Source organism: Chelmon rostratus, chromosome 5, assembly GCF_017976325.1.
Source record: "Chelmon rostratus isolate fCheRos1 chromosome 5, fCheRos1.pri, whole genome shotgun sequence".
NCBI lineage: Eukaryota > Metazoa > Chordata > Actinopteri > Chaetodontiformes > Chaetodontidae > Chelmon > Chelmon rostratus.
In genome coordinates, this window is record NC_055662.1 from 19,943,307 (window position 1) to 19,960,713 (window position 17,407).

General features: G+C 43.0%; 1 protein-coding gene across 2 annotated transcripts in view; it reads right to left on the bottom strand.

Annotated features, from left to right (window-relative positions):
* Positions 1-17,407, bottom strand: part of LOC121607285 (netrin receptor UNC5C-like) — a 182,393-nt gene that overhangs the window by 24,914 nt on the left and 140,072 nt on the right. The window contains exons 5-8 of one of the 2 annotated variants that reach the window (XM_041938017.1): positions 15,344-15,524; positions 12,815-12,982; positions 12,392-12,556; positions 7,028-7,084 (exon numbers count right to left, since the gene is read on the bottom strand). In XM_041938017.1, coding sequence (XP_041793951.1) covers positions 7,028-7,084; positions 12,392-12,556; positions 12,815-12,982; positions 15,344-15,524 — 571 coding nt within the window. The remainder of the gene's footprint in view (positions 1-7,027; positions 7,085-12,391; positions 12,557-12,814; positions 12,983-15,343; positions 15,525-17,407) is intronic. The other variant, XM_041938018.1, reaches the window with a different exon arrangement.

A 17,407-nucleotide genomic window follows, 5' to 3' on the forward strand; every position in this document is an offset into this window, starting at 1 on the left:
ACGGCAAAGAGGAGGAAAACAGGGCAGACGAGAGCAGAAATGCACTTGAACTTCAAAGCAGCCAAACAAACAACTCTACATACTTAACATGAAAGTGCCTGCAAAAGTTTTTGGAGCAGCCTCACACTTAAAGCACTCCTTGTATAATCATGTCCTCTGTAGCTAGTGGGAGGGGATTTGTCTGCAGCTATTAGGAAGAAGACAGAAAAGTATAGGAATGCTCCTTTTAATCCGCCCTTAAAGTTGAGAGGCAGATAACAGGCTTTTAGCTGCAAACAGCCCAAGTCACTCGCTAAAGGATTTGCTGTTGTCGCAAACAGAACAAGTTCAGAAAGCACGAACTCGATTATTCACGAAAGAAGTCATTGATGGGACTCGCAAACATTCACGCCGACATACGCCAGAGCATGATTCACACACACAGAGCGCACAATCACAGAGGAGAGGTCAGTCCTGATGGTGTTAGTTACTCGTTCACCACTTGAGGGAGCCATGAGCCACTTTCTCGGGTCTCTGGGGAGCCGAGCACATGAGGGTGAAGCATGTCCCTGATAATTAAGTCTCAGACTGCGATAAGCCAAATATCTGTGGACACCTTGTCCAAGAAGCAGAAAAATGATGCTTATTGTCAAGCCATTGTGACACGGCTGATGGTTGCACAATAAACACAAAGATTGTTCATCATAGTAGTACTTATATAAGAATCAACTATTTTCCCCCAATCTTTTATTCTTTTTTCCAAACTATTCTTTTCTGCACATCTAATTGATAAATAGAGAGCATATCTGGCAGGTAAATCAATAATAATAATAATGATGAGCCTTAAACTCCTAAACTAAACTGCAGTAATATCCTAAACTTCACCACAGCTGCCTTACATTGATCTCTGGTTTAACTTCAAACACATGAAAATGCCCAGTGTGTCACATAAAGAAGAGGATATGAAACATTCATATCATTCATATTTACAAACCCTGATCCGTGTTTAAGAGTTTGCACTCCTTCCTCAAAACTTTATGACACTGTGGGGGTTTGTTAAAGAAGCTCAAATCGCTGCCAAATATCTGTTCATCGCATTTAACTCAGACTTAGAGAGCGCCTTTAAACCTCCACAGTTTAACCCCTACGGGTTCTGTCAAATGCAGTTACCAATTTCCTTTTGATAATGTTAAAAAGATTGCCGTAAAATCCCTAATGCCCAACTACACTGCTGCACAAAGTTGCCCTGTTATCAAGGTCCTTGCCAAGGGGGAATAGAATTGGATAATCCTCTTAAGTACCAACTCCCTGATCTTAATTATGATCATCATCATCCTCATCTATTTAGGGAATCTTTATCTTGTTTCTACTTTAACTTGAAGGTCTATAACTTCAGAAAAGTGGGATGCCAGGCAGCCATAAAAAAATATGACTTCTAAACTTGCTTTTTTTTCCAATTCTGTTTTCCTATAAAGGGTTCAGGGACACTTTGGGATAAGTTAACTAGGCTATGGCGTGCTGTGTTCTCGATGTGTGTGTGTGTGTGTGTTTGCAGAACGTAACGTGTCTTATACCAGTGGGCTTAAACATCCTTTCTTGACTGTCTATCAGTTTATATCCCATCTCTCTCAGATCTTTCTCTCCCTCAACAACTCTCACCTCTCTCTCCGACTCCCGCTGTCTCTCTGCCTCCACGCGTTTGATTTGTAGATGAATGAAGCAACATGTCCCATCAGAGCTTCTACCTGCCTGACTAACCTACATATAAACCGCAGGATACCAAATATTTTCTTCTTCCCTTTAAATTTTCACTATTTGCCCATTATCTGTTTCCTCTTCTATCCTAAATTTCCATTGTTGCTTGGAGCTGACAAGTTAGCATCACAATCTAGACTAAACTGAGCAAAATAATTTACAAACGGTGCTTCTGAGTCATTCTAAAATTACTGGTGTCAAGGAAATAGACTGAAATCGCAATTAGAAACAAAAAATAATTGTAAGAGAGACTTGAGGGATGTTCTGGGTCACTGAATTCCCAGAATCCATTACAAACCATGAAAAATTCAGCTCAAATATCATTATTCTTTAAAACTGATCACTCATCTGAAAGAACTGTAAATTTTCCTCGATGGATTGACCTCTCATTTGAGCTTCATCTTGAAAATGCCTTCATCCTTCCTCTTTGCTCTCGATGACATTTTTTGAATTGAAAAAAAGTAAGAAAATGGCACCAATTTCCAGCAGGTCCTCTAGAACACTGAAGCCCTCTCTGTGCACGCGTCTGCGCCTTGCATCTTTCATTTCATTCAGCTTCTGCAGAGCTGCTGCTTTGAAAACTGCCTATTCTTGAAATCTGATGTTCTCTTGTTGTTGGACAGCCTTGCATAAAAGGCAAGGATCTTTTTCTGACAAGATGGGGGCTGAAAAAGGGACTGAACATGGGTGTGCACTTTTGACCAAAGCCAGATGAATGAATAATGCGTTTGGACCTCCGTGCGTACGTAAGCGAGGCCCGAGGCTGTGCTCCGTGAAGCCAGGATGACAAAATCGGCAGTGATAGAATGAGGAAGGAGCACGGCCTGACTAAGAACTGATAGGTGCACACACCTATGTTCATTCTCAGGAGCTGACACTCACGATGAACGCGTGGGCAGACATGCACACATACGTACACGCGTCCATGTCAACTTTTATCCGCAAGTCAACTGTCTCCTGTGCTTTTCCTCCTTTGCACCTCACACACAGTTTCATGTTTGAAGCGTTCACCTGCAAGCCGGGCTAAATTGGATTTAGATTAAAAATATGTGCTTTTCAGTGGACACACCGGAATTGAATAAACGACCTACCTGACAGCTCTCTATAGGAGAATGTTCTGCTGAAAAGGTCAGGACACACACACACACACACACACGCACACATCATACATACACACTTCTGAAAAAATGCAGGAAAGACAAAGACACACACACATGCATCATGAAAGAGCCTCAGAATGATCTTATTGATCTATCAGAGTTCAATTCAGACTATTTGCAGACAGCTGACAAGAAGGCTGTGGTGTGTGTGTGTGTGTGTGTGTGTGTGTGTGTGTGTGCGCATATGAGAGACTGCCCTTTGAAGAACATCTTTACTCCCATAGGCAACTGTCGATCACAGTTTCAACAACAGCTCAGGTGCGATACAGCGCTGACAGGCTCCTTTTTTCACTTGATACTGGTATGCCAGCATCTTTAGGCAAAAATGTTTGTGCATTCCCAATCACATACATGCATGTGTGTGCGTTTGAACGCCTGTGTGTGCATGTACCACTGGCCAAGGCACTCTTGAGTATCAACATCAGTCTTTTACTGACTGGAAATTTGAAATTAAAATGTAAATAGATTCTTGGCTCAGGAAGAGGTCTTGGTGTTCGCCATTGGGGAATGTGATGGTGAAGTGTGCTCAGGGCGGCTAGAAAACGTGTTATATTTTTGACAACGTACCATCTTTCCGTCTTCTCGTGGCAAGAATTCACCGCAATTTGTCACAGTTTTGCACAAGAGTTCTACCTCACTTGAGCAAGATTGAATAGTGTGTTTGTGTTGTGTCTGAGTGTGTGTGTGTGATCAAAGCCAAATGGTTTTCGGTGGTGAAACCGACATTATTTTGCCAGTGTTTACCGTGCACATGCCAAATTCAGTTTGTTTTGGAGCGTACAGTCTGAGCTAGTGTGTGTGTGTGTGTGTGGACTGACTGATGCTGTGCCTCACTGTGTCCAAAAATAGTGGGCATTGTAGCTGGCAAAACTTTATCTAAAAAAATCTGTGAGTTTGGTCACATACAGTTGGTAACCGTATGTGTGTGCCGTGTGTGTGTGACTAATAAACATTTGTGGGCTCAGGAAATTTCAGACATGACACACACACACACACACACACACACACACACACACACACACACACACACACACACAGAGTTGATTACACACACAGGCTAGCGGAACAGAAGGCCCGGCTCACCCTCAGTCAGCATGGATCGCTGTCTATTGATTGGCTGAGCTTTTTGTCATTCTCAAAGTCTGTCCAATCTGCCGCGGAGAGGATTTAAAGAAGGGAGAAACAAGGATAACTCAGCTTAGCTCGTCTCTATCTTCTCTGTGATCTGCATCCAAAGCGGAGCTGTGGACAATCACTACTTGAAACTCATTCAACAGCCTTTTTGATCTCGCTTGGCACAAACATGCAAACAGCACCCATACTGCACTCCTGGCAGGCACATCCGCTCTAAGTAACTGGCAGGGATGAGCGGAAGAGAGACAGCCGGGGAGAGGAAGCGAGCAGTCATTTGCAAATGTGCCTTATCTTCTACAGTAGGGATGGAAAAAAAACTTGACGATTGTTGGTGCCAGGGAATAAAATACGGAACCATTCTGGAGTCACTAAAGCCAGAAGGTGTATTTCCATGACTACAAACAGCTCTGTAAATAAAGTCATTAGATCTCATGCATTCTGCAGCAACCCTGTAATACAGTGCAATTTAATGAATGGACCGAATACCAACCTTTCAATGCAAATTGTTTTTTTCCAACTGAAAGGAACGTTATGACCTCTTTCAGTGTCTGCAGGCCACACATATGAATCACAGAATACTGCCAGAAGCTGTCTCCCTGCGCACAAATCTACAGCTCAGCCACCTCCCACCCTTCTCATCGCCTCGAGCTAAGCTGGTGTGTAACTGACACAAACAGCTGTGTCACATTCTCAGAAAAGAGACGCGTCAACAAATTGGGGTACAAATGCAAATGACAAAATGCGGTTCTGTGATTTGCTGCTTTTTGGCCCGAGGGTAAAACTTTTGAGCCTTCACGCACGGTAAGAAACACAGCACCGTCATGACTTAGGAAGCAGTCCGCTGTGACTGCAGTGTGACCACGATGGCTGACTCTAATGTGACATCTACTGTCTCGCCCGGTATTGACCATATCATATCACCTCCCTGCAGATATACCACGGTCATGGTTCTGCAGTGGAGCATACAGATCTTCCATAATGCCCCTTTAAGTGACAGCTGTGGATGCAGAATAACTGATTTTGCTAACACAGCTACTGGATGTTCAACCAGATATGGAGGTGGTCAATATTGCATGCATGTAATGTGCCTTAAGGCCCTGATGTACTCCATGCACATGTTCACACATGTTTGGGCTGTGTGTTGACGTTCCCTGATGATGCAATTTATGTCACACTCGCAGCTATGCGGGAAGTATAATCTGATTTGAAGCCTGCATTTAATTCAGCCGCATTAAGCGCTCAGCTGACGTAGAAATACACATGAAGAATCAGGCAGAGTGGCGACATAAATATAAGCATGACACGGCATACCCTGCCTGTATATGTAGTCATACTCTGCGAAAACAGGACCAGCTTGGTGATTAGTGAGCCTCAAAGCCACTCATGCACCCTCCCGGTTCTCATGTGCTGACTGTATTTTGGAATATTAAAACCGGAGTGACAATCTGTTAAATGAGCAATGGCTGCCTCTATCTCATCCACAGTTCTCTCTACATCTGTATCTGGCCGGGGACAAACACACCAGGATGATGAAGAGTCATTACAACGCTTCATAGATTGCTTTGAAGATAAAACGAGAGCTCCTGCAATGAGAAGTAAAAGGCACGGTAACAATAAATGGCAGAGGTCCTTCCCCTCTTGCACCTCTCAATTTCTGTATTTCTAACAGTCTGTGGTAAATCTCTCTCATTATGTCACTTGGAGGAACCACCAGCAGCAGTGAAAGAGCTGGAAGGAAAGAGAGATGGCGGAAGACAGCAGGTACAGCTGAATATGTTTTTTTCTCTCACCCTTTTATTACTCATTAAGTCGCATTCTTTCCTCCCAAAGAAAGTCTTGCCCTTGCCAGGTGGTCCTGTGCAGCTTTGTTCAGATTTTCTCTCTCCAACAAATGATGCATTAGCAATAAGCTGATCTGAATCGGCATCAGCCATTCACTTGGATGACACTTCAAAAGAGAACGGGTTCAAGTCAGTAGAACCAAAGATTCCACTCAGTTCAGTTTCCACAGTTGGACCGTGCCCCATCGAGTTCTAAGTGAGCCAATATGCTTGTAAACACAAAGCAAGTGTTCAGAACTGAGGCAAATTGCCTATTTTGGCAATGATCCAAAGCTGGCTGGCTACTCTCCAAAATGACCACAGCTGCAACAAACTCACAAATTGCGAATCCATTGAACTGGTGCTGAATCGATTCGCTGCTATCAGACAGGAAGAAAGAGGGAATCAAGTTGATTAAAGGAATCTGTCGCCACTATGGTGCATTCAAGACACCGGGTCTGGGATCCTGCACTACATAGTAAATGATGACCTCCTATGCAAGACAAGTAGGATATAAAGATGCGTGGAAACAATGTATTAAAACATGAAATGAACTAAATGTATTACAGATGGTTAATTATACTTGCAGGCATAAAGTTAAGTTTATGATGTTTCTGTTCTTTTTGTATGATCTCATGTCTTACGTATTGTAACTGGCATTCTTTTTTTGCTTTGTGCAGCATTCACTTGTAATTTGAAGGAGGGAAAACCAAAATTATGGTTTCTGCTGTTACTGTTTAATAGCAAGAGGATGGTGAAGGAATTCTGCAACTACAGCTGTATATATATATGTATGTAGATTTATAAAAACATTCACTTTGAATAATTTAGTAAGAGTATTTACTGTAGGCCTTGAAAGCACTACTTCACACACACAAGCGAAGGTGTAAATGATTAATCTACCATGACTTCTTTTGTCTGAGAGCAGAATTAAGCTTCAGAACTGGTGAAGCTCTTGTTTGAAGACTTGTGTTTGATCAGCACAGCAAAAAGATTGCACCATCAGGGGAGCAGATCATAAGAAGAGAGCAAAACTCTCATCAAGTAACTCAAAACGACACGGAACAATAAAACACAAAGTGCGAGCCAAATGTCAACGCTCAGTCAAAGAGAGAAAATGCTACGATGGGTAAGACAAAAGGAGAATGGATGATGATAAAACATAAAACATCAACTTACATGGGATTCCCAAATCACTCTTTTCTTTGGGCTCAGTGGACTTCTGAAAAAATGAACCTTGGGACAGGAATAGAAGGGGGATGGTGGAATGGATGGAGGAAGGGAGAGGAACACAACAATCAAAATCAAACAAACAAGTCAAATAAAATGGAACAAACATGACAGGACACCGACAGAAAATGCCAAAGTCTGGTTCTTTCCTGCTATCCTACATTAACTGTTGTTGTCTTAGTCAACAAATCAATATCAGAAGGTCTGAAAGAAAACAAAAAAAAACAAACATCTTTTTCCATCCCCTTTAAAGGAAAAATAAGGAAAAAGTCTGTGTCTGCCAGGCAGTTACTGCTGTGTCATGCTGAGTGATCCACTTAGTCGTGGCAGACAGAAGGTCCATGACATAGATGAACTGCTGATGTACTGATGTATAATTGAAGTGCTGGTGTATAATTGATAAAGGCAACAGAGCAACATGGTGCGCTTAAAAGCTTCTTGCCAGACCATCTGGATGTACAAGGCACACTGATTCTGCACCAAAGGGCAAGTAAAACTGACAAGGTTAAATGGGGTGATGTGCAAATATAAACATATAGTAGCACTCTTGCGCAAGCATGACGCGGCGTTTCTGCGGGTGAGCTGGGATGCCTCGCTCAGGGATGTCCAGTTTAGTGTAATTTAACCATATAATTCAAGGAGGTTATTAGCATGAATTAGCATGCTTCAGCAGTGTTTTATCTGATTTCTTATTCTTGCACTGATGGACCCAGTGAACGCCTGCATTTACACGACTGCATCCAGCAAATGTCATGCTGATTAACGTGTGAGTCAGCGATGATAGTAGGAGCAACATGCCATGACAGAGATTTACCATGTTCCAATTATAACGCAGTTGTTCAAACAAATACGGAAACAACGATGGCAGGAAAATGAGGTGTAAATTATGTGGTAAGAGGCAATGCAAGCATTATGCAAAGAAAAGATAGCAAAGATGAGGACGAGACATTTAAAAGAAAAGAGCGGGAAAGAGGTAACGAGCAGCAGGAAACGACAGGACAAAGTGATGTGATTAGACGCAACAATGAGAAGAGAGAAAAGCAGGAAGGATGGAGCTTCAAATGGAGAGATGGCTCGCTTGATGCTCTGCAACACCTGCTCACACTGCTGATCGCTGTGTATAATACGACACAAACACCATTCAGTGTTCTACCCCAATGCTTAAGTTACGTAACAGCCTGCATCTAGTGATTACCGTGGCTTTAGAGACCACACGGAAGATCTGATTTGCTGTGGAGGTACAGTTACCGTGTGTAGCGCACACACACATTCACACAAAAGTGCAGATGCACACACAGAGTAGGTAGTGAGTGAGAGGTCGCGCTCTCAAGGACGACACAGTGGAGCGCCGAGTGAGTCGGCTCCAAGAATCCTGATCAATGTGTCAGCAAAGTGTCAACAGGCCAAAAGATATAAAACAACACAAACAACTCTTAAAAAAGAAAAAAAAAGAAAACGAAAAAAAAAAAAACTGAAAGAGCTACAACTTCTGTGACAGGAAGACACACACTCACAAACACACACAGACACACACACACACACAGATGTAACTCCCAGATAAACACGTAAACACAAGAAGAGAAGCGGCACTCCGCGCAGGGCAGAGATGAGGTCGAATGGATTTCTACCTCTCAGGATTTAACAGGACAACTTTAGAAAAAGGGCAGCGAGAGATGGTGGAGGAGATGAATAGAGAGGCGGGAGGTGTTGGTGGAGAGAGAGAGAGAGAGAAAGAGGGATAGTAGAGTGGAGAGCTTTCTGAGCACAAAGTCAATTACAGAACACTATCTAAAACATTAACTCCCCCTCTGCACGCTGACAGAACATTATCTGTTCATTCACAACCCTTTACACCAGCAGCTAACCGCTGCTCCACTTTTTTCATTAAACGAGGTTTAAAATGGGACGCATCAAACACAAACAATGCAAAAAATATGAAATGTGGTTCGCTTTCATTGGAAAAAAAAACTGTTTTCTGCACCTAATGAGGAAGCATTTTGTGCCTTACTGATGTGTAACAACTTCACTATGTTAGCCCCCAAAAAAGATCCATCATTCATAAACCGAACAGAAGAAGGACACAAATACACTATAAAACGCTGCGTGGCATGCACACACACACGCACACGCACACGCACACGCACACACACACACACACACACACACACACACACACACAGCTCATGGATTCCAGTAAATGCTACAGGAAACAGCTGAAACATTAGTGCTGACATGAAACCATGTCTGTTGAGTTATTTTAAAGACAGAAAATCAATCAGGGGAAATGAGCCTAAATCTATACCTCTCTAGGTTTTATCCCAGATTCTGTGGCCATATCTCACGGGCCTCAGGGAATCCCCCTGACAGACCCCAGACACAGAATATAATACACTGCGTAAGGATATACAGTAAGTTCTGTCAATAATGGGCCAACGGGCGAAGCTTTTTGAAGGATTATATAATATTATTCTATTGCTCATGACACAGACCATCTATTAAATCATCGCCAGCATCCACTCCCCCCCCGGCTGCACGAAGGAGTCCCTCTCACAGTCGCTTGGCTGAAGGCTTTGTGCTCGCTGATAAAATACAATACTCCTGAACAGAAGTCTTGACTGCGAGCTTGTTAACATTTAATTTATCTGACCTTTACGTGACCAGAAACGCCTCACCGAGATTCAAAATCTAGTATTTTTAAGCCACGATAGGCGGAGATAAAACTGAGGTGAAGACAGACAACACAAACTACATATGACGTGATGAGAAAGATGTCAAATCACCAGTAACTACGTACAAGCTCACACTCTATATGATGAGACTACGCAGATTCACGCAACAATTCTATTTTATTCTCTTAAAAGAGACCAACGTGTGTCATTTTAAGTAATTTTGTTGTATTGAAGGGGCATAACTGTTCACGCTGGTTGAATGTATTTGCAATTTTTGTCAGGAGTCTGTTGAGAAACAGCTTTCGATCTCAAGAGAGACGCCATCGAGATAAGTCTGAATAAAATTTACATAAATATGGCAGAACGTCTTTATGAATAAGACTATGAGAGAGCCTCAAACTGGAGGTTATAGACAGCCAAACTTTTACTAACCTTTAGGTGGTAGTAAGACTGGGGGTTTGTTTTCATGTCCCTGTCTATGAGCAGTGTTTGCATTGACTTCAGCTGTTGTCTTAGACCAGGGGTCGGCAACCCGCGGCTCCGGAGCCACATGCGGCTCTTTCATCCCTCTGATGCGGCTCCGGAAAATAATTAATGGGCATTTAATTAAAATGAATTTTATTTAGTTTGTTCGTTTTGAACCAAACAACGCGCACGCTCACAGATGACAGCTTACGATCCTGCGTAAAGATGCAGGTGACGGCGCACAGCGCTGAGGTTCAGGAGCAGAAATCACATTAACCATGTTTGATTAATATTTTAATTGCCTATTATTTAGCACATATTCATATGTTTTCATTGTTCAGTGAAATAGTCCTTTTATTATTCAGGTTGACAGCTGACTGCACGCGACAGTAAAAGACTGATGGCACGCTGAGGGTGGATGTATTTTTGGTGGCGAACTTTTTTCATAAATACAAGAAGGACTCAAATAGACACTGAGTATTTTACTTTAAAGTAAACTTCAACCCAACGAGTTCAAAATGTTTTATTGCACGCAGAAATGTCATTTCGTTTTCTCTGCAGTCGTTCATTGATTTCAGAAATGCAGCACATTAGAGTTTGTTTGCATAAAGGGGAAAAAAACGTTATATGCAGCGTTATTTTATTTTAAACGTCAAAAAGGTTTGCGGCTCCCAGTGCTTTCTTTACTGTGGGAAACTGGTCCAAATGGCTCTTTGACTGGTAAAGGTTGGAGACCCCTGTCTTAGACGAAGTCGAAGCAGACAAGTCCCACAAAACATTCTTGCCATTGAGGAAAAATCTCTAGATTTGATGCCATGTTACGCAAAGACAAAGACTAATGAGAATTGATGGCATAGTTACAAGTCCGGGTGTGTGTGTGTGTGCACTTATGGACTACTGTTCTATGTTTTCTTCACCTTCTCTCTCGTCACTCTGAACAGGCCTTTCTCCCTCTCTCTCTTCACATCAGATGCTTGTCTGCCAATTACTCTGAGCACAGGGAGTAACAAGCACCATTCCTACAAGTCAACAAATATAATTGCCTCCACATTGGAAAAACTGCTGCTGCTATATTTGTGCTGCTATGACTCGTTATGACCCACATTTTCCATGCGGTTTTGTAATTGACCACCCTTTTTTTTTACTGGTGTCAGAAATCACTAAATTGTTGGGGGATTTTGGATGGTTATTCCACATAAATTATGTATCATTACTTTCCTCATAAAACAGGTGTTTTTGACTTGAGTAATGGACAGTGAAAGTAGGAAAAGTACAGTTAGTCATGATGACATTCAGAAACCCACCCATAAATCAGAAGAATTATGTACACGTGTAAGGCAGAGCAAGAGCAAATCACCAAAAAAAAAGAGGAAGAGGAAGAGGAGCAGGTAGAGACGGGCAGAACATCAGAGGGACTGAGAGGCTGGAAAAAAAGACGGCAGCCAGAATTAGAGACTGAATGCAAAGAGCAGCAGGAGCAGAGTCAGATGAGAGGACTGATGAAGAGCAGTGAACATAAAGAAAGGCAAGAAGAAGAAAACTGCCAAACGACGAGTAAACACATAAACGAGTGAGATGAGAGATGAGAACGAACACTGAGCGATGATTTCACGTGTGTCCGGCAGTGAGAATGAGCTTTAGCATCTCAGCACAGCCGTGTTGGAAAGCCTGCCAGAGTCTACTGCTGGGCACCACTGACACTTGCTTTGTCTAACAAGTTGTCAATATTTGGATCGATGTTGAGACAAAGAGGCAAAGTTTTTAAATTTAAGCCTGATTTTCGAACATCTTCAGGAACACTATCTGTGAGGACATTACAGATATTTTTAAGAGTTTTTTAGTTACTGCTCACATATGTCCTTAAAGGCTTATTGAGTCTATATTTACTTACGGTGTTATGTTAAGTGAAGCAATTCAATCGTCATGTTACACATCAGTCACTACGGCTCTTGCCCTTTGGCTAACAATGTGACCATGCATCACCACTGCAATGGCCTGTCTAATCTGGGGTCAATTCACTTTCAAGTCAATTGACATCTGATGCAGACACCACGAGGCATTTGTTCGAATTGGCATACTCATTTTTCACGGTTAGGTATGATAAATGACGGAACTTCAACACATTTAGAGGAGATGTGTCAATGCTTTCGCTCTGGAAGATTCATTATCGTCAACTCACTTTGCATACAGAGTCCGTCGGTGCAGTTCTGAGACTGGAGAACCAGCCCCTCGCAGTCCTTTCCTCCATTTTTAGGTGCTGGGTTGTTGCACTCCCTCCTCCTCCACTGGGTACACTCCGTCCCACAGGCCGACCACTTGCTCCAGTCTGTCCACACACCGTCCACTAGAGGGAAAGAGGCCGAGAGAATACTGGTGAGAACGAAGAGAAATGAAACCAAGTCCAACGTCCTCAATTATGCCCCATATATGGGGACATATATAGCATATACAGAGTGAAAAAAAGAACGCAAGTGAAATGAACAGGACAGAACGGGTTGAAACATGGGGCTAAAACGAAAATAGCACAAAGAAGAAAGAGATTTAGTCCAGTGCAGAGTATGGATAAAATGAGGTGGATACAGTGCACCAAAACAGGACTTACCTGTGCACAGAGTGGTACAGGGCAGTTTCTGTATGGCCTGTCCGTCACAGGGCAGCCCTCCATTGAGAGGGGCGGGGTTGGTGCAGCTGCGGGTTCGTTTCTGGAAGCCCCGTCCGCAACGGCTGTTACACACCGACCACTCCGTCCACGTGGACCAACCACCGTTCACTGTGGCAACAGATCGGACCAGTGACTTCATCATTAGGATAGATAGATCATCAATCATTAGTCAGCCATTCCAACCAAAAAAACATTTTAGTCCTCTTTCATTGAAAGTATTTCAACTTTTATTTTTATTTGCTGGTTAAAAGAAGTGATTGCAAGGCGAAGTTCAGCTCAAAAATGATTGGCTGAACAGAGTTTATGTTTTTAATTTACCGTGTATTCGTGCTTGCACACTCGCTTGCCTCAAACTGTCCCTTGAGGGATGAATAAAGCATTTTGAATCGAGCTGAACAACATTCTATAGTAGACTATTTCTATACCAAACAGGCCTGTGATGAAGAAATGAAACACCGCAGAGTACACTGAAATCCTGTTCTTTCATCCTCGATGGAGAAATCTGCGATTTCAATGCGTTGTTTGATTTAATTGAACCATTCGTCTTGATGGAGTCGGTGTGTGTCTTACAGATGCCAGGAGGCTGGGTGAGAACAGCTGGATTTCCCTGCTCAGCAAAAACACACACACACACACACACACACACACACACACACACGCACACACACACACACACACACACACACACAGTCTTGTGCAACTTTGTGCAACTTTTCGATTACCCTGCTGATACTGTGGCACAAATTTTTTCACAGCGTTTTCACATGCTGCCATGCTGCTTGCAAATGACTTAACCCTGAACATGAGTTGGAGCGAGCACAGGGACAAAAGAGGAATCATAGCTCTGAGCTTTCTGAATCCTCTCTAGCCAAAACAGCTGCATGTGTTTTCATAGTCTGTCTGCACCTTTGTCTCTCTCTGCATCTTTTACCACTTTCTCCCTCATTTATTTTTTGAACATCTACAACATTTCCCTGCATCCTGTCACATCTAGACGCGACTGTTGCCTCATTATGTCCTATTATTGTTGCTGTTCATGAGAAAAATGTGGCGGCGCAGTGCAGACGAAGACGCGACACAGACAGAAAGGGAAAAATCAGGTATGAAGTTAGAAATGAGTCACAGGGGCGCCCAGAGAGACAGCTGACATCCAGAGAGGTGCTGTGGGTTGAAATTCGTGTGCTCCGTTTTCAACAGCTCGGCCTCAGCCCAGCAGACGGTGCCCACTCCCGACGCCCAATTAAAAATGAATCATCAGAGAAAAGCAGCAAAACCAGGCGCAGTCACTTTGGTCGTCTGCTTTCTCTGCTTCTTTCTACTCTTTCCTCCCTCTTCGCTCACCTGCTCGCTCCAACTCTGTTCTCCTCTGCCTCTCTTTCCTCCTCACCTGTCTCCCCTCCATCTATAGCTGCTCCAATTTTTTTCCCCCCGTATGTTTCCTCTGTTTTTTCCGCTACTATTTCACCTTGTCAACAGTGTCAGCCGGGCCCTTGTGCAGCCGAGAAGATTGAACCACAGATTGAACAATCTATTTCTGTAAGGATACATCAGTGTCAAACCACTCCATCTCTCGCCGTCTGTATCGAACACGCACACACGCACAGTTATTTTTGATTGAAACACTCCTCCTAGTGAATAGACTCAGTGTTATATTTGAGGGAAACACTGTGTGTGTGTGCGTGTGTGTGTGTGTGCACGAGTATTACTCATGTTGTTGGGACATAAATCTGTTTACAGTCACATTGTGGGGACTCGCCTTCCTTATGGGGACAAAGACGAAGAGGCTTGGTTTAGGGTTAAGATTAGGGTTAGGGTAAGGATTAGGACTGACTGTGTGAGTGTGTGTGTGGGTGTGTGTGTGTATGTGGTATAAGTGTGAGTGTTCTGCTAAACATTGTTTCTCCTCAAAGTGTTTCCTGTCCTCTCATGTCAGGCTGGCATTTGGTAAAGTGCGAGATGAGGCACGCAAGGCATTTTCCTCCTCTTAACAAGCTTTTCCTTCTCCATCTTTGGCGAAAACAGCAAGAGAAGTGCCTGAAAACGAAGTAACACCGCTCAGAACTGAGCTGCTCAACAAACTTCTTCACAGCCGCCATCACGCCATATGCTGCACAATTCATTTAGTGGTGGGACTCTTGGCTGAAAACGCAGACATGTGGAAAGCCCACGTGTTCTAATTTAAACCTGACGGCGCGATTGGCGGATTTTAATTGGGAGAGGTCAAGGGTGATGAGGGAATATCAGGCCAATCACAAAGGGAGAGTGCTGGCATGGCTGTAGAGCTAATTTCAAGTGGCAGATGGGGGCTGGCACGGCTGATCAGAGGCGTTGTTGGGTGGCTGCAGCTAGCATTTAAAAAGGAGTCAATATCAGTAAAAAATCACCACACTGGACACAAAAAAAAAAAGCCAAAAAACTAACGAAAACAGAAAACCTGAATCAGAGTAATTACAGTCAGGACAGGCTCACCATAAACAATAACGGTCGCCGTCGTGCTTCGTCTTTTGGCCACTATGTTCTTGGCCACGCACGTGTAGTTGGCCGTGTCAGACAGACGCGCCTGTTTGATGATCAGGTTGTGATCGATGGTGATGTAGAAGTTTCTGTCCTCCGCTGGGTCAATTATCTCTTCGTTCTTCAACCACTCCACCTGGGAGAGACAGAAAGAGAGGGGGGAAAGTTAGGTGAGCGAAGGGAAGACATTTCCAAGGTTTTTTTTTGAAGCAACGCTCATCTAAAATGGTCAATCTGTGAGAGGAAGAGAACAAAACTAACAGAATCAAGTTAAGATGTCTGTTTTTTAACCTTTGGAGATGACAAATAAAGAAGGAAAGGATGGAGGGACTTCTAACAGGATGATGCTGTTATCCCACAGAGAAAAGCTTTGAGGAAATGTCACAATTGAAAACCAAAGTAAACAACAGAAAAAATATGTGAAGCTCTGGAGTGACTTGTTCTTGTGTTCTGTCAGAATCATCCTTTAAGTCAGAGAGAGGACACAAAAATCTAAATGATTCTCATACATAATGTTTTACAAATCAAAACTGACAAGTGAATGAGTGCACTGTGTGAGGTAGGATGTCAAAATAATTTGGACGAGTAAAGACCTTCATCTTCAGTGACCCCTCCCAACTTGGGACCCCGGGGTGGCAGTGAAGAAAGGGAGGAAAATGTCCCGAACATATGCTTTCACAAGGTACTTTGGGTGAAGGGTGGAACAGCGGGAAACTATCCTATTTATGAGCCTAATCACATTTCCTGAGTGCTGTATTTACTGGTCCAAACCCTCATAAATTCAGCCTGTCCGAGCTTTATGGCCGGCACATAAATGTCCGAGCCGCGTTGTTTAATTCACGTTGTTTAATTTCCTCCTCCCGTCGCATTAGGAAATGGAAATCTCAGATGCAGAAAAGGGGAAATCCAGTGTTATTCTTCAGTTTACCGCCCGCTCAGGCTCGGCTGTCGTTCTTCTTCTCTCTCAGTTATTCTACCTGCTTCTCTCTCTCTGATCTTTAGAGATTCGGCGGTGCTCTTTGGCCATGGGGCTCACTGTAGCTCTGAATTCTCAATCTTAAGTGAGATGCTGTGTGACCTTTCGGTTTCCATTACAAAGCAAAGGTTATGCTAGAGAAAAAAAAAAAGCAATGACAAACAAAAACATATATACACACACACACACACACACCACAAATGGTTGTGCAAGGAGTTTATCCTTGTACGGTAAAAGCAGAAAATAGATGTTCTCTCACAAACAAAAGCAAATGCAATATGTGTGACATGGATTTTGTATATATTCACGCCCTGCATAGTTAAATAAGCTGAAAAATTACAAGCGGGCATGTTCAGAGAAACAGGCCTGTGCTAAACTTCAAACTCATCGTAATACCAGATACTTGTTGCACTCTCTTCTCAGGGATTTAAGGTCAGACTGCATGACCACATAACTACTAAACCACTGCTCAAGTAATATTTCTCTTCAGCAAAACACTCAATTTAAAATCGCCCTCATAAAGACACACGTGCAGGCAAGTTCAGTCGTAAAACATCTTAAACCAACAGCACGTACTGCGGCTGCAACAGTTATTAGAAGTGGTGACAATAACTTGCCTGAAAAAAAATAGACTTTTACTGGTATTTTACTGGTTTTAGGTGTAATAAATAAGTTGAGCTTGGCTTCTCACTTACATAAAATAAAATGACAGCGAGCTCCTTCCCAGTTCAGCACGACACTGAGCGTGTTGTCCTGCAGACACATGGAGCGTCTATATTTCCCTCATCAGGACTCAGAAGAAAAATAAAACAGAAACAACTATGACTGGCAGAAAAAAAAGGTTTTCCTATCGAACTCAACTGAATTTTCAAAGTGTACAGTCATCAGGAAGCGTCTCACCCCCGACCTGAATTTGCCTCGCGATGATCAAAGCACCATGATAAAATACCCGTACGCTGGCGGTGAACCAACAACCCAGGGGACATGGACTGTTGGAGGGTGAAAGATAAAACAAGTTCAAGTGGATAAGAAAAATTAAAATG